The sequence below is a fragment of the Typopeltis vanoorti genome, chromosome 6, assembly GCF_054136105.1.
Source record: "Typopeltis vanoorti isolate ZY-2024b chromosome 6, IOZ_Tvanoo_1.0, whole genome shotgun sequence".
In the NCBI taxonomy this organism is placed as follows: domain Eukaryota; kingdom Metazoa; phylum Arthropoda; class Arachnida; order Uropygi; family Thelyphonidae; genus Typopeltis; species Typopeltis vanoorti.
The window spans coordinates 97,032,459-97,051,521 of NC_143554.1; the positions used below are offsets into that span (position 1 = coordinate 97,032,459).

At 39.3% G+C, this 19,063-nt stretch overlaps 1 protein-coding gene across 1 annotated transcript in view; it reads left to right on the forward strand.

Annotated features, from left to right (window-relative positions):
• The first annotated feature begins 3,590 nt into the window (after window positions 1-3,590).
• The window catches only part of LOC150105732 (sarcalumenin-like), an 86,808-nt gene continuing 71,335 nt past the window's right edge, over window positions 3,591-19,063 (forward strand). The window contains exon 1 of the mRNA XM_090394542.1: window positions 3,591-3,726. Within this exon, the coding sequence (XP_090250668.1) occupies window positions 3,591-3,726 (136 nt within the window). The remainder of the gene's footprint in view (window positions 3,727-19,063) is intronic.

Consider the following 19,063-nt stretch of genomic DNA (forward strand, 5'->3'; position numbering starts at 1 on the left):
ACAATTATTATTATTATTATTATTATTATTATTATTATTATTATTATTATTATTATTATTATTATTATTATTACTACTACTACTACTGCTACTACTACTACTACGGGCGACTCCAAGGAGTCCTTATACTCATCGATGGAGGCCCTGAACATCATGTTCACACAACTATTCGACATTCTCACTGTAGCTATCCTACATTGCCTTGAACTCATTCACTGTCATAGCACCCACAACAGACTCTGGCAGCTTATTCCACTCATTCACCACTCTAAAAGTAAAGAACCCAGCTCTAACACACTTACTAACCACACTCTTGCCCAGCTTCCATAGATGTCCCCTAGTCCTCCCACCACCAGTCCTGATCTCAAAAATATCCTCTGAATTAAATCTATAGAAACCTTCAGCAATTTGAATGTCTCAGTCACATCTCCTCTTTTCCGCCTATCAACCAATTTCTGCAACCCACAAATCTTCAACCTGTTCTCATACGGTTCATTCCACAGACCTGCTATCATCTTGGTCACTCGCCTCTGGATCCTCTCCACCTCCTCCCCATCAAGAAGAAACCTAGGTGACCAAATCTGAGCACAGTAGTCTAGATGAGGTCTTATCAAGGCTTGAAACAGAGGAACAATAACTTGCTCGTCTCTGCTTGCCAATGCATTCGTCAGCAACCAAGTGATTTGATGAGCTGATTTAGCCACTTTTGTAATGTGCCCCCCTAAACTTCATCTCCATATCCACCAACACTTCCAAGTCCCTGGCCTCATCAATCTCCTGGAGTACAGTTCCACGAATGTGGTATACTGCTGCTAATCTTTTCACCCCAAAATGCATAACCTTACATTTTGTTGTTGTGAACCTCGGTTCTGAATGTTTTTATGCAGATTCGTGTTCCGGTAAATACCCAGAACTCAATGTGTCGCCCGACTAATGGCGGCTTTTACATATCCTGCGTAGCGCCTTACGGCTACGTTCGGTGATTGTGGTGGGTCATCCATTGCAGTTGGGTAGCACTTTCAGTTAACTCCCTGCGCTTTCATATCAGAATGGCATCATTGATTGTTGACCTGGGATGGCCCAATTTGTGAGTAGTTTGCAGAACATAGAGGCATCAATCACAACGCCTCTTTCAAACTCTCAATTCCACCTCTCCTAGACATTCACCTAGATACAGTTACACAGACCTGGGAGCATCATATTCCTCTAAATTTATACCTGCTACAAACACGCGACTCGTTACATGAAATGCCCATTCACTTCTTTCCAAGAAGCAATTAGTGATAGTCTTGGACTAGGTAGTCTCCACAGGTAGCCAATAAGCTACATCTGATTCGCTACTTGTGTAGATTGAACTTCCTCCTTAGTCTCCAAAAGTTAGATAGGGCAAAAATGGCCTCGTCTACTACATAGGGGAATAAAAGGCGTTTATTGCTATAAATCACTTTAATCACTTATATGCTTCTATCACAAAGTGAAAGAAGCATATAAGTTATTTGTGATTATTTGTCACAAATACTTGTATCTATTTATCACAAATAATTGTATCTGTTTGTGACTTACATCTAAATCGACCGTAGTACCCAGATTATTTCAGACAGTAACATATCTTGTTAGGGTTAGGTACCAAGAGATGGCAGCACTTGTTTGCCAGCCTATTCATCAGTGGCTGCTATAATTAGTGATAGATATGGTCCAGCTATCTCTGATTGGCTACGGTGGAGATTGAACTGCCCACTCAGTCTCCAAATTCTAGATAGAGTATAAAGGCCTCACCTACTCCCTAAAAGGGAATAAAAGACGTTAGCTGATTTATTTATTTATATTTATCTGGATCCACACCACCGCTTCATCACTACAAAATCCAGGTGTCTGAGAGCAGTAGTCAAGGTGTCGCATTATTAAAGCCTTATATTGGGTAACAATAAGTAATCTACCTTTCTTATTAGTGAGTTTTTCAACAACCGGTAATCTGATATGCTGTTTTTGCCACCTTCGCAATATGTTTTCAACTCGTTGTTTACAAAGTTATGCAAGCTGTTGGCATCTCACCGCTTTAGAAACTTTTTCAGGAGTTGCTCTGCATAAATACAGTATTAGCTTTTCTGCTTGCTGAATACGCAGGACGTAGGACATTAATGGCACAAAGGGTGAAGCTTGACGCTTTTTATATTCCCTGTTGTCTGTTTCAGAAGCAGTGATGGGAGAAGTATGTGAGCTATTTTAGCTCGCCCTGAGAGGGAAGAGGTGGTTATGTGTCATCGTTGGGTGTTAGGTTGGCTTTTGTGTTTCCAGTGGTCATTACCATCGTAGTTTCCGGTTAGCTGTATTAATTGGTTTAGATGGTGAACACCATCGTGAAGTATTTTTCTCCTAGAGAGGCATAGTAGTGAAGATATATGGAGGATATTTATGTCCCGGTGGATCTGGGTGTTCCCGACGAACCACGGGGCGTCCAGGATCATCTGTAGGCACTTGTTTTGTAGTCTTTATAGCTTGAGGATATTTATCTTTGAGGTATGGCACCAGGTTGGGGAGGCGTATGTAATTGTGGGGTGGATCACTGTCTTGTGGAGTAGAATTTTGTTTCGTGTGTTTAGTTTGCTGTCTATTGATCAAGGGGTACAGCTAGGAGATGACTTTTGATGTTTTGGTGCATGTGCTCTTGATGTGGCTGGTGAAGCATAATCTTTTGTCGAGGAGTATTCCAAGGTATTTAGTTTTCGTTTTTTCCAGGGAATATTTGTGTTGAACAAGGTGATATCTCCTTTGGGGGATACTCGTCTTCTTGTGAAGAGTATAGTTGTGCTTTTCTGGGGGGGGGGTTCTTGTAGTCATGAGACTGCAGACCATTTTTCTAATTTTTGGATGGTGTCTTGTAGTTTTTTGGTTACGAGATGCGGTTTGCGGGATCTGGCTAGTATTGCCATGTCGTCTGCGTAGAGAGCAATGGCGGATGTGAGAGGCTTTTAGAATCAGGGCCAGCAGTGATCCTTCAGGAACTCCGGCTAGGATATGTCATTGGGTTGAGACTGTATCACTTATTTTAACTTGCATCTTCTTGTTTGTGAGGTATGACTTGATGAGGCGTATCATGTTTAGTGGAATGTTGGAGAAGATAAGTTTGTATAGCAGATCCTGGTGCCAGATCTTGTCGAAGGCCTTTGAGATGTCTAGGAAGACGGCTCCAGTGTGCTGATTCCAATTTAATCCTGTGGTAATGTGTCCTACCAGCCTGTGGATCTGTTGGGTGGTGCTGTGGTTTTGACGGAAGCGAAATTGTTCTTGTGGAATAATGTTTTGTTTGTTGACATGTTCTTGGAGTCTGATGAGGTTAATTTTCTCTGCTATTTTTCCTAGATTGGATAGCAGGCTAATGGGATGGTAATTTTCTGGTAGGTGTGGGTCTTTGTCTGGCTTGTGAATTGGGATGATGTCGGCAATTTTCCATGACTGGGAGACGTGCTTGTTGAATAGTCGACATCATTCTATTAAATAATTTTGTAAATTTTTGAATGCAGCATTACGCATCATCAGATGAATGACAGCGCCACCATTTCCATAAGCCCATTTGCTCTATGGCGTGAAAAATGGCAGTATCACGTGTGCATCTTGCAATTTCCGCTGCGGTTTTTAAGGTCGATCTCACCGCAATGATGTTCAAACATGCATTTATGAATGTGGTAGTACTTCTTATTTTTAATGTAATTTTTTTAGAAGTACAAGGTAAAAAAATTTGCGTAATATTAGTAATAGAAAAATAAAAGGCTCAGCAGCAACTAACAGCTGCCTTGCTTTTAGATGGAACTTTTTTTTAATAATGATATTACTACTTTAATAACAGTTTTTGTGGCTTTCGAATTTTTTCTTTTAATAAATAATTTAGAAATTCACTGACTGCTGCAAAATACGATGCAAGGCAATAAAAACGCACTCAAAAAATAGACATTTTAAGAAGATTGTATACCTCATTCGTGTGTGTGTGAGAGAGAGAGCGTGCGTATAAACGACATACAACACAGAACTTAAATAACTATACAATATATTATATCATTCTAAACAAAATCCCGCTTTTTTAAACGCACCGCATGCATTTTTTTGTGTTAAGAACTGCATCGGCCGAGTCAGATAATTATCACTTTTGATCATTAAATTGAAAAATTTGTCGATAATATTTGGAAGGTGTGTAAACCATAAACAAAATTCTGATGTTGCACATACTTAGTTATAATTTAACAGTTTAGAAATAAAAATAGAAAAACTTGATTATTTCATTTTTGTCGGTTCATCAGTGTAAAAATGTATTCTGCAAGGAAAATATTTGCTGTTGAACTCCAGAAATATGGTAAGATGCTATTATTTATTGATATTAAGGAAAAACTCTCATGTTCTTTTAGGATTCAGAACCCACCCCTAATTTTCACCATTCCTGTTATGCTACTTAAATTGGTTTCACATCAGTTTGCTAACCATGCTCTCTGACTTCCACTCGATAGCCATTCTCAGAGAATACCATAACTCCATACACTTAGGAAGTACGACACCCTTTGCCAGTGTACGAGAAGGTTCCCCCCCCCATACATACACCCTTGTTTGTTTGCTTTTGTTGGTTTACCAAACGCTATAGCATTTGTGTTCTCTTATTCTGATATTATTATATTTGGGTACCTGAACCTTCATCACTGAGAGTATTAAGTTTACACCAACACTTAAGCCATGGTAAAATATGAATATAATACAATTTTTGTAGTTTAAAATATACTACTCAGTCCATAAGAATTTTTCATGACATTTCTACTGCTTCAATTCTGTGGAGTGATTCGAGATGCATTTGGATCAAGGTCTTTTAAAGAGGAATAGTTAAGTACAGTGTGACTTTCTTGTCTATTCATCCATGCCTCTTCATTGTATAATAATCCCTTTCTTTGTACTGTAGTTGATCATCAATGCTACCATTATTCACAGAATCCCTTGCCTTTCCATTTCTTGCCATACATTCCCACCTATGTTACATTGCCAGCCTGGTTGGCCGAGTGGATAGCGTATCTGCTCTCCAGCCAAAAGGCTGTGAGTTTGAATCCTGCCGTGGGCATGGATGTTTGTGATTATTGTCTGTGGAAATACTAGTGGTGATGGTGGTCGGCGGTAGATGGCGTTGGTGTAGTTGCGGTCAGTTGGTGATTGAATCGTGGAGACGAAGTTGTAGAGCAGGTGCCCTCCCTTGATTAGTCCTTGGACTCCCTGGAGGTGTTAAATAATAAATTACTTTTAATCTTTTCAGTCTTAACTGTAAACCTTACATTTAGCATTACTGAACTGCTGTATTTCCCTTTTCTTCATTTTCCTGAAGGGACATTACACAGTCTTTGTTACTTTTCCCAACTTTGCGTTTAAATTTTTCAGTGAACAGCAATATATGTAAAAATTCACTTCAAATTAGGAAAGAAAAAAAGCAAATGTGATTATGTTTTAGGACTTCAGGATTGAGATAGGAAAAAAAAAGAGTGAGGAAGAAAGCTGTGGTGATTGCAATTAAAATATCACTGTTTAAGGCCTTGTAGAGCACGATCCAATGATACAAATGCTGTGAAACTTTGCAGAAATACATTGTGCATCAGATATCGCAGAAATGATATCTGAGAAAAAAAAAAGTTGTTCCAAAATTCACCACCAGGAGCATTGTAAACAGTAAATGCATGGAATTTGCATAACACGCAAATTGGTAGGTGCCAGGAGGATTTAAAAAGATTCCTCTTTATTCTGGTTGTTAATACCATACACAGCGATGGCACTAACCTTGCCTCCTACCATGCTGAAGTTGTGAAGCTGTACTGCTTAAACAATTGCAATGCTAATGCTACACTCTGTAAATTTCATTGCCTGAACAAATGTTGACAGTGTCCACTATCTCCATGTGTTCTGTGATGAATGATTAGTTGTTTTGAAGAAACAGGATCATTGTGAGTTAGACCTGGCATAGGTCGCGAATGAATCAGTTCAGAAGTGAATTGCTACTACCACCATTCTGCAGCAAGCCATGAATAACAGCGTTGGTTCCTGCAGTGCACATGCTAGATTAAGACACATGGATGTGCCATACACAACTGTCTGGAAAATTCTGCATTTTTACTCATTTGAGATAATCCTGACACAGGAGTTGTGCCCACAGGACTTTGAAAGTTGACTAACATTCAGTTTAGCATTCCTTGCTTGACAAGTTGGACACTGCATAGTTGTGGATGATTTTGTAGGCTTACTTTCACCTGAACAGAGCTATGTATACCCATAATTGCTGGGCATGGCATGGGCTTTGCAAAACCTGCATGTAATGCAACAAATTCCTTTGCATTCACCCAAAATTACTGTCAGTTTTGTTTATCATTGGACATTCTTCATTGAGGACATTTGCCCTTTAGGTCATGTGACCTGCTCAGTTACTGTTGAGAGATATTGTGATATGATAAACTATTTTGTTACAGCTGCACTTGTTCGTGATTGTCATTTTCATGCAGGATGGAATCCCTCTACACCAGTGAATTTTTACAAGAGAACATTTCACAGAAGTCAGTGATCAGCCGTGTGCTTCCCACTCCATGTCCACCTCATTCACCTGATCTGACCCCTGTGACTTCTGGCGCTAGGGATTTCCCAAGGACAGGGTTTATCAGGATCAACGTGATAACTTGCCAGCACCAAAAGACAGCATAACGCAGCATATGCATAACATCAGTCCCAACCAGTTACATTCTGCCGTTGAACACGCTGTGCAAAGGAAGCAGTTCCAGGAAGAGTAGAACAATGAACAGTACAGTCCGTGAATGCATAATGGAAGTGAATAAAAATGTGTTATTTATGCTTGTGTCACTTTTCTCCTTACACACAGAAAAATTACTATGTCTATATTTGGTACATCATACAGTGCCCCTGTTGTTGGATTTTAGAACTACTTTTTTTTTCCCCTCAGATATTGCTTTTGCATGATGCACAATGTATTCCTGCAAAGTTTTGCAGGATGTGGATCACTGGTGGTGCTTCACAAGGCCTTAAACAGGATTGCTTTCATTTTGATCACCTTGTATATATATTATAGGAAAAATAACACATCAGATGCAGTTGTTGACATTTCACATAAGCAAAAATATTAAATTGAAGTATGCATCTCAAACATGCATTTTCTTAATGAGAAAGCATTCAATTTTCGAGTGAAAACATTCTTTAATTTTCAGTTTATAAACTAAAAATTTAAAAAAAAAAAACTGTTCAGATTCTGGTCTTATTATCCAAGTATTGTTCTCCATTCATTTTTCAAAAATTATGGATGCAACTACCATAGTATAGTAAAAAAAAAATTTCAACTTAATATAAATCAAAATAATTGCCAAACATTTTGACCTTCATGTCAGGATCATCATCTGGAGTATACACACATAGTATGCTAAAGTCACAATAATTTGTCAACAAATAAATTAACAAATTTTCAAGTTCTACAGCAAATCCTCACTTTAGGACTAGGAAATGTATTTATGTATTTACCACCATTAATAACTGTTTTTGTTCTAATTTATCTATAAGTAATCTCTAGCTTATCTTTGTTAATTTAACTATTAGTAATTTCAGACTAAACAAATAGCAGGAACCAATTAGTGTGGCTTTAGCATACTATGTGTATTGTAATGTAACTTGTTTCTTTGTATGTACTCTAGTATGACCTTGATATGAAGGGTGAAACATCAGGTGATTTTTTTTGTGTATGCTATTCTGCTGAATCAGTGGCATACTACAGTCTGCCATCCTTGATCTTTCATTAAGAGGGATGGATCTCGGAGCTCTCATTGGATCTACCAAACATTTTCTGATACTGAATGTTCTGCAATATTTTAGATATGCTGGTGTGCTGGACAGAATAAGAACTAGTCCTTGTGAGGTGTACATAGTGTTGAGAGAGGCCAGATTTCTGCGGTTTAAAAAGACGAATGTGGTCTTGATGTTCCGAGATGCGTTTCTGAACAGACCTACCTGTCTGTCCAAAGTAAGACAATTTGCATGAGCATGAAATTTCGTAAACACCAGGCAACATCAAAGGTGAGAGTTTGGAGAAGGTAACAAGTTGTAAATTTGGTTGATAGGTTTGTAAGTAGTGGCAAAATTGTATTTCTTCATAATTTTAGAAAGATGTTCAGAGATTAATATAATTAATGGCTATTTTAGCCTGTTTTTGTTTAGGAGTGTCCCTTATATTTAATACATTGGCTAACATAACTCAAAAGGGGTATATATATATTTTAGGGCATTATGGGCGAGTACACATTTTTTTATTCTGCCATAATTGCCTATAGAAGGCAATTATGGCAGAATAAAAAAATGTGGAAAAATTATGTACATATCTTGTTTTTGGTTTAAAGATGCCTTCTAAATCCAAGCTCTTGTTGAAAGGTTGTATGTAAACAGGGGGGGAGAGGGAAAGAACATGGGGATGTGCTTGAGACTAATAATAAATTTAGTTTAATCCTTTATCCAAGTGTGAGCAAACAAAGTTTGCGCCTGAAAGTATCTTCAGGACTGGGTTAAGGTGGTACACACCAGGGCAACTCGTTGCAAAGGTGGAGCAAGCTACCAACACTCCTATCCTAGTATCTCCTATAATGCAAAACACATCTCCTTGCGGATATGTCTATTGTTATGCATTAAGGGATTTGGGAATCCGGGTTACTATTAATAATATATATATAAATATATATATATATATATTATTTTGTTGTGGGGAGAGGGGGGAGGAAAAGAAGGGGAAGGGTATCCTTATGTGGAAACGGGCAAGGGTTTATAGGGTGTGGACCGTTTCGGTCATCGTCTGAACCATTGTCGGAACTTTGTGGGAACCTCACAAAGGTTTCAATTTTCAAACAAAATAATATATATATATATATATATATATATATATTATTAATAGTAACCCGGGTTCCCAAACTTATTTCCTGTGTCTCAAGCACATCCCCATGTTCTTTCCCCCCCCCCCCCCCCGTTTACATACAACCTTTCAACAAGAGCTTGGATTTAGAAGGCATCTTTAAACCAAAAACAAGGTATGTACATAATTTTTCCACATTTTTTATTCTGCCATAATTGCCTTCTATACTCGCCCATAATGCCCTAAAATATATATATATATATACCCCTTTTGAGTTATGTTAGCCAATGTATTAAATATAAGGAACACTCCTAAACAAAAACAGGCTAAAATAGCCGTTAATTATGTTAATAGTGTTTTAGAGGAGTAGCATGGGAATTTCCCAGAAATTATACTTAATGTTCAGAGATGCCTTTGACATAAGGTATGGGAATCCTATGGACTTCTTCCTGTCTGGTTTGATGTGTGGAGAAGTGACTGATGATTTTTTGAGTTGACAAACAGCTATAAACCTATTTCGGATTATATCCGTTTAGGATGGCTGTATTTTTGAATTACTTCCAATTCCTGGTTTAAAGATTCTTCAGAGGAGCAGAATTTGTGTGCTCTGGAAACTTGTGATTTAATGATGCCAGATTTCCGAGATGGATGATGAGCAGAAGAATTGTGAATGTAGCGACCTGAGAATGTAGGCTTGCGAAAGACAGATGTGGTGATGTAACCGTATTATTTTCTTTTGATGTGTAAATCCAAAAAGGAGATACCTTGTGGAGATTCTTTTTCTAACGTAAAGTTGATGCAATGATGAAGAAGGTTAATTTTATCTAGAGACAGTTGTAATTCATGTTCGGGATGATTCCAGACTGCAAATACGTCATCGACATATCTTAACCAAATTTTTGGTTTGAGTTCAAAAGTGAATATTTTTTCTTCAAGGTGTTCTAGAAACAAGTTTGCTAGGTTTGGTAATAAAGGAGATCCCATTGCTGTTCCTTTTTCTTGCTTGTAAATTTGACCTTTCCAGGTGAAGTAACCTGATGCAATAACAAACTTGAACAATTCAACTATATACATACATTCATCTTCAAGGCCCACCTTTCCTAATTGGGTTGTGGGGGCAACAGCTGCAAGAGGAACTTCCAATGGTCACGATCCTCTGCCACCAAGCTCAGGTGGGATTCCCAAACGTGTACACCCAAGGTTTTGGATATAATCTATCCAGCGAGTCCTTTGTCTTCCATGTGGCCTCCCACCCTCTGGCTTGGCAAAGAGGGCCTACTGATGGAGCCTCTCTTCTGGCATTCTGACCAGGTGCCCGTACCAACGTAACTGTGATCTCTCAACACGGAGAAGCAGCAGTTGAGTATTGAGGGTTTCCCGAATTGCAGAGCTTCTGACTCTGTCGAGTCTTGTCAGCCCCGCAACCCCTCAAAGGAACCTCATTTCAGCCGCTTGGATTCATGTCCGCATTCTATCAGTCATTAATCAACTCTCATGACCATAGGTGAGGATGGGGACATAGACTGTATTGAAGACAGCCCGCTTTGCCTTCTGGCTTAACTCCCACTTCAATACTACCGAACGGCCAAGCTCCCACAATATTGAGCTTGCTAAGCATATTCGAGTATCTAGCTCTACGTCCCATTTTCCATCATTCATGAATATGGACCCAAGGTATTTAAACTTCTCCACCTGCCTCATGGGGACTCCACTTACATGCAGAGTGCACTGGGATGGTTGTCTTGAGACCACAAATGTTTCAGTTTTGGCCACACTGATCTTCATTCCATCATCTGCACAAACAGCCACAAACCTATCCAGGGTCCGCTGGAGGACATCTGTGGAAGAGCTAAGCAGAACTAGGTCATCTGCAAAAAGCAGACGTCTAATTCTACCTCTTCCAATTCTGACACACTCACTGCCTCGGCTGTGCCTATCAATCCAGTCCATTAATATTGTGAAAAGGAGGGTTGGCAGAACACATCCTTGGCAGAGGCCAACGGAGACTGTGAAAGGTTCAGACTTTGTGCTGTTTACCCTGACACAAAACTCTGGGCATTCATACGGGGACTTGATGGCAGCTAATAGTTGGCCACCCACTCCATACTCCTATACTACTTTCCAAAGCTTATCCCGAGGAACCCGGTCATATGCCTTCTCCAAGTCCACAAAACATATGTAGACATTCTTGGCATATTCCCAAGATTTCTCAAAGACTTGCCTTAAAGTGAAGATTTGGTCAGTTGTGTTTATACCAGGACGAAAGCCACATTGTTCTTTTTGGAACTTTGACTCAACTATGCTCCTGCACCGTCTTTCCAAGCACTTAGCATACACTTTCCCAGGCAGGTTGAGCAGAGAGATGCCACGATAGTTACTGCAATCCTTCTGGTCTCCCTTCTTGAAGACTGGTATTATTATGCCTGTCTGCCATTGCTTTGGTGCTCGCCCAGATATCCAAGCAGCCTGACACACTCGAGTCAGCCAGAGAACACCATCTTGATTTAAGGCTTTTAGCATTTCGGGCCGAATTTCATCATCGCCAGCAGCCTTGTCTGATTTTAGCAATTTTATTGCTAAATGGACCTCTTCTGGTGTGAGACTAGTCATTGCCCTGATCTGCACCTCTTGGATGTCCACAACTGCTGGGCCACCCAGGTTAAGAAGGCTCTCAAAGTATTCCCTCCATCTGTGGAGGATATCCTTCTCGGTTGTTAAAAGTGCACCGTCAGAGGCCTTAATTGCCCTTGCTGTGCACGATTTCCTCCCTCGAAGGCAGCGGATGGTCTGCCAGAATACTCTGTTTGCATTTGCTTAGGATGAGTCTAATCTTTCTCCAAAGGATTCCCAAGCCTTCTGCTTTGCTGTCTTTACTGCTTCAGCAGCAGCTTTTCATGCCTCAGCATACCACAAGCGCATCTCAGGTGACCTGACTCTAAGCCATGTTAGGTAGGACTCCTTTTTTTCCTGGACAGTTTTTTGGACTTCTTGGTTCCATCAAGGTGTCCTTTTCTCACTGCCCATTGCCACGCCGTCCGCTTTCTGCCACAGCATGAGAGTGCAGAGGCAGTCACAGCTGTTCTGAACAGCTTCCACTCCTCCTCAACATCTACAGTATGCTTGGGAAACTCTTTGAACCTGGAGGAAATGTCATCTGCAAAATTCTTCCTCACAGCCTCATTTTCCAATGTCTCCCATTTCACGTGGTATAGCTGCCTAGGCCTAGCAGCGTTGATGGTAGCATCTGGTTTCTGAAGCCGTGGAGTGCACACAACAAGGTGGTGGTCAGTTGACAGTTCTGCTCCCTCTTCTCACACGAATGTCCAACACTGAGGAAAGTAGGTCTGCTGAGACTATAAAGAAGTCAATCAGAGACCTTGGTTCTAGTGTATCCCTGTACCAGGTATACTTATGGACTTCTCGGTGCTGGAAGAAGGTATTCATTATGGACAAGCTGTTAGTACAGCAGAAGTCCAATAATTTCAACCCATTTGCGTTAAGGTCAGGGGCGCTGTTCCTGCCAACCACACCCTCCATGTCTGGTCATCTGTTCCAACATGTGCATTGAAGTCACCCATTAGCAGGACTGATTCCATGTCTGCCACCCTGTCAAAAGCAGCATCCACTTCCTGTAGGAAGGCAGAGTATTCTTACTCCAGATTAGGTGCATAGGCTTGCACCATAGCCAAATCATGGTTTTTCATCTGGAGCCTTAACACACATACCCATCTCCCCAATGGGATCCACTCAGCAACACAGTCTGACAGCTGGGGGCTTGTGAGTATCCCCACACCCGCCTGAGCAGACATTGTCAGGCTCACACCAGAGTAGTAGAGGTTCCACCCCTTATCCAGGTCAACAGTTCCAGAGCCTCTCCTCTTGGTCGAAGAAAGCCCGACTAAGTCTAGCCGGTAGCGCTTGGCTTCCTCAACCAGTTCCAACTCCTTCCCTGTCAGAGAGAAGATGTTCCAGTTGCCTAAAGCCATAGTCTGGTGCTGTTGTCATTGCCATTTCTGTCCTTTTGCAGAACCATTTCTTTGCACTGCCCCTAAACACCTCCCCAAATGGGTAGCGGGCCCATTGATGGAGTTTCCTCTAGCAGAGTGCTGAGGAGTGGTGTCTAAGGGAGACTGTAACATATTTTTCAAATGGGTCCCTCTGCCTAAAACCCGAATGCGTCTCTTGGTAACCTGCGTGACTGACGATGCGGTATGAACATTTTTTGATGGCCTTGATCATGTTACAGTTACAATTCAACTATGTCAGACGGAAATTTTTGAGTTAGTAATTCTGTTGTTTCTTTATGGGGAATGTTTGTGAAGTGGGAGACAGTGTCGAAGCTGATTAACAAGTCAGTTTTTGATAGTTGAATGTCTTTAATTTTTGTGTGAAATTCAGTAGAATTTTTGATTGAAGAGACTGAATGGCCTATGTGAGGATGGAGAAGGTTAGACTGCTGGTACAGTCTACAACAGGTCTAAGTGGAACATTAGTTTTGTGTAGCTTAGGTATGCCATAAATTCTAGGAGGTCTTGCATGGTATGTCTTAAGTTTTTTGATTGTTTCTTCATCTAAGGAGGAAGTTTCATTAAGGAGCTTATTTAATTTTCTGAGTTGATGTTTTGTAGGATCATAATCCAATTTGGCATAAGTATTACGATCTCGAAGAAGTAAATACATTTTTCGGTCATATGAGTTTGTATCGAGAACCACAGTGGTATTTCCTTTATCAGCTCTGGTAATGATTATGTTTTTATTACGTTTTAATAAAAAATAAAATTAAATAATAAAAGCTATTATTTCCTTAAAACGTAATAATAACATATAATATATGTTTTTATTATATATAATGTTATAAATTATATGTTATAAATATTATATATTTATAATATATAATGGATATAATCCGAAAACAACTCAAAAAATCATCAGTCATTTCTCCACACATCAAACCAGACAGGAAGAAGTCCATAGGATTCCCTTACCTTATGTCAAAGGCATCTCCGAATGTCTTTCTAAAATTATGAAGAAATACAATTTTGCCACTACTTACAAACCTATCAACCAAATTTACAACTTGTTACCTTCTCCTAAGGACAAACTCTCACCTTTGATGTTGCCCGGTGTTTATGAAATTCCATGCTCATGCAAATTGTCTTACTGTGGACAGACAGGTAGGTCTGTTCAGAAACGCATCTCAGAACGTCAAGACCACATTTGTCTTTTTAAAACACAGAAATCTGGCCCCTCTTAACACGGAATTGAAAATCCAAACCATAGGATCCATTGGGAAAAGTCTAAACTTTTACATAGATCTTTATATAAACATGAACGTTTATACAAAGAAAGTTCTGAAGCCCTACTACACAGACCAAACTTAAACCACAATGATGTTCTTACTATTCCTAAAGTATGGGAAATTGTCATACAAAATTGTGTTAAATAATTTTTTTTTTTGTTTTTAATGAAAGCATGTTTAATGAGATTCTCTTGTAATCATGCGTCCTAACTGTATGTTAATCCTATAATTGTTTTAAACTACTACTGATGATGTCCTAAGATACTTAGGATGAAATATTTACAATTAAATAATTTTCACTGTGGTTAATACGCGTGTTTCTTTTAATTATGATCGCACCACAGGTTTTGTTATTTAAAACAGTTCTATTTTCTGTGTTTGCACATACTATTCACTCTCTAGCAATTTATTCCACTCACCCACTACCATTCATTCATGTAAAGAAACTCTCTCTCACTTACTCCCTTATACATTTTCCAGAAATTGACTCTTAATTCCTTCATAACCTCTGTCTCCTTTACCTGTCTGATAAGCTCCTCTCTCTCTCCAGCTCTCAGTCGTATTTTTACTCACCACACTAGAGTCCTTATATAATTCAAATTATCAGATTATACAGATATTCAGAAATAGGCCTATTTCTGAATATCTCTGAATATTTCAGAAATAGGCCACTTGCATAATCATTGCCTTATGCAGAGACCTAACATTCTGATCCTTGCTCCCATTCATTCCAAGCTTCAAGGGCTGTCCAACCTTAGGTAATCCAAGGGCCGCATTAAAAAAAAAAAAATTTATCTGAAGGTTGCATCCAATGCGTATCTAGTAATTTAGTGAGCAGCAGCGACACAACCTCGAAAGCTGAACAAACGAACAACACTAATTGAACACCGCATGCTTACGTTCGCCATGAACACCTGGAGCATACACGTTAGAATAAAACAGTGTAAGAACGCTTCTTTGACATATCTAATATTTGAAAAACACGGTACATAGTGATGTAAAAACCCCAAATAAAATAACCAACATCGAGACTATCAATTAGTGATAGAATTAAACTACCTAATACGCATTCAGTTCAAATTGTTAATTTTATTTTTTTGCTCATGTAAATCAATACCACATCAATACAAAATCAATACACGGGTGGGCTGCACAAAATTGAACCACAGGCCGTGTTTTGGACAGCCCTGCCATAAATCATTTCTTTAACACTGATCCTCTTACCATTTTTCAATGGGATAAGAGGAACCTTGTCAACATCATGGGTAGGAAAATAGTCCTGCCATTTTTCATAAGAAAACTCACTTCACTTACCTTTTATAATACCTATATCTCCAAACAAGATAATTTCTGCTCCCAGAAAAGTAATAGAAGGTAAATTTTCTGGAAAAAGAGGAAGAGTAGACTGTCAATGAGATAGATGGATGGTGTGTGTGTGGAGTGACTGATCTTCAGAGAGTTGAAGCCTCCAAAAAAGCATACAACAGGACTACATGGTAAGGCCTGGTGGGACACATCACCGAGCATTGGGGTGACCATACGGCATTTGTGGATGCCCAGTGAACAGATGGAGACGTGAACCTCTAGCTTTTCCTGACAAACACATGTATCCACAGCCTCTTCTTCCTCCAAAATACCGTCTTTTTCTACTGAAAACATTACTTCTCACTTGCACATCTGGTAACTCCATACAAATCGCAAATCTCTCCAACTTTAGAATACTGTTCCCACATTTGGGCTGCTATGCCAAGAACCTCAATAAAAATGATGTCATCCAGAAGAGAATTATCAGGTAAATCGATGATGATGTCTCTTTGAGAGATTCACTTTATTCGCTTTCTTGTAGATGTTCTGTTTCTGCCTTATGGCACTCTTCTGTAAGTATTTTCATGGATTCATGACCTTATGTTTTTACATAAACACTGCTGTGTATACATTTACAGTCCAGATGTTGGTTTTGTAGCTTATCTTTAATCTGTTTCTGTGTAAGTTTAATGTAAAAAAGAGAAAAAAAAAATTGTCAATGTCCTTCTCAATATGGCAGTAATCCAGACTGACTCTCATAACTGTCACAGCTTATCTTTTAAACTTCATTTCTTTATTTGCCATTTCCTTCCAGATCCCTTGTGTGGTGCAGGATCCAGGGTAATGATGTGAAGAATGATGTAGTGTGCTATATTGGTAAAATATAACACACTACATCATTTGGTTTCTTCAGGACAAAGTGTAAAATTTAACCTCTAGCGCAGAGCAAATTTCATTCACTGGGATGAAACTCCCAGTCAACTGCACCTGAAACAACAGGCTCCACTCACATCATTCCAACAAGAATGGATACAATAAAAAAAACTCTTGCCAAACTCTTTATAAAGAACACCAAACCTCCACCTTTCAATCCAGACTATACGTACACCATATCTTTACTTTACATCAAAAGTACAACAGATAAACTGGGCTCCCTCCTGAAACAACACAGAATCAAAAGAGTATACAAACCTTTAAACAAAGTATCTACCTTCCTAAAACAAATCAAGTATGGCCAGGATCCTCTCTCTCCTTCTCAGGTGTCTTTCGCATCCCATGTGCAACTCAGCACTTTAGGCAAACAGGATGGGACTACCTTAATCAGGAAAAAAAGAACATGAAAAATATATCTAGAACAGACAACCAAAAAGCAGACTCTTGCAACATACTTTGGAGAAAAATCACTTCATCAGATGGAAAAAAAGCAGGTTATGAAGCCATGAAGGAGAATCTGTATGATTATCCTTCATGATGTGATGTACCGCATTTGCCGGCATATAAGACGCACTTTTTTTCTTTGAAAATAGGTCTGAAAAACAAGGTGCATCTTATACGCCAATACTAAGTTTTTTATTGTTTTCATTTCTGGAAATTTTCTTTGTTCCGACGTGGAACTCGGATTTCTTTCTTGCTTCCTTGCGGTGTGTGATAGCAAGCCAGTTATGTAGAGTTCAGTGGATGCGTATGCGCTGTCATCAATGATCACAGCTGCTAAATCACAGATATGCCATTAAATTTTCTTTAAATTTCTTGGCAAATTATGGGTGAAAAACGTCGGCATTGCTACAATATTGCATACAAGCTACGTTGCATATGCTAAAGAACATGGAAACAGGGCTGCAGAGAGGCATTTTGGGCCCCAACTGAGAAAATTATAAGAACATGGCGGAATCAGGAAAAGGATCTAAAAAAAGCAACTCACAGTAAACATAACCTACGAAGTGGAACTGCAAAATGGCCAGAACTTGAGGCAGAACTGAATACTTGGATTTTAGACCAGTGCTTCCCAGACTTCTGGATGTCAGGGCCCCCCTTTGTAAAAATTAAAATATTTCACAGCCCCCCCTCGAAAAAAAGTCGTAATAGAGAGATATATCATTATAATATTTATTGTATTTATATTCAATACAAAACATACACAGCAAATATTGCAAAAATCAAATGTGTGTATTACATTTTTTGCCTCTTACCGTTTGGTTCTGAAGACGATGCGGGCTGTTCTGGTAAAATATGAAATACTGTCCTTTTGTTTGAGTCTGTTTCTGCTTCTTCTGATTGTTCGCGGGATTTTTTTTAAATTTTTTATTAGCCACTTATCCATCCCAGGGTTAAATTTTTTTAACGTAGAATAGATCAAATAATATCACCACTTACCGATACTGGCACACCACAGACTGATAACATGAAATTAGTGAATATTACCTGAATAAGGGAATTCCCGGACCAGGAACATTTTTCTCTTTTGTGACTTTTCTTCCTTGATGGTAATTAAGCCTAATGCGAAACAGACAGCAATTGCAGGTTATTAAAACATGCATATGATTGGTGCGGTATTAACAAAAGATCCCGCAACTGAAAGATAAAAGCATAGCTGACAATTGAGTTGAAATGCTAACTCTCTTCAACCGAATTCCATATGTGAAACTGCCATAACATTCATTATATATATATATGGAGGCTGTTCAATAAGTTATAAGACTATATTTATACGGAAAACAGATTACCTTTAATCGTCATCATTTACATGTATTTTTCGAAGTAACTACCATGAGACGCGATGCATTTGTCCCAACGTTGCGTCCACTTTTTAAACACGTGAAAGTCCGTTTTTTGAGAGTTCTCTCAAAACCGCCTCCGCAGCTTTTACAGATGCTTTGTTGCTTTCGAAATGGCGGCCTCTTAGTGGTTTCTTGAGCTGAAGAAACAGCCAGAAGCTGAGGAAACAAAATCGCACGGTGCGAGATCAGGACTGTATGGAGGGTGTGGTAGGCTATCTATGTTGTTCTTTTGCAAAACGTCCACTACACGACCAGCAATATGTGGTCTTGCATTATCGTGGTGCAATAAGAAGCCATTCTTCAGCAATGGACGCTTCCTTTGACATGCTGTACCATTGTCCGTAAAACATCCGCATAGTATGAGCCATTTACAGTATTCCCGGGTTCTACAGTGTGTTGGTAAAAAATGCCTTCGTAGTCAAAAAACATTATGGTCATAACATTACCAGCCGATTTTACAGTTTTTGCTTTCTTGTAGGTGTTGGTGAAGACGGATGCTTTCATTCACTGCTTTGTTGTTTCATTGTAGGGTCATAGTGATACAACCAAGCTTCATCTGCTGTAATGATGTGTTTTAAGAGGTTGTCGCCTTCTTGTTCCAGTCTTTCTTTCAATTCTGTGCACACATCCATTCGATGCTGCATTTGCTCCAGTGTCAACAGTTTGGGAATCCATTGGGCGCAAACATGTTTCAGTCCCAAATGTTCTGTCATGATTGAGTGAACACTTCCCACAGAAATATTCAGGACAACATGCAGCTGGCGTACTGTAATTCTG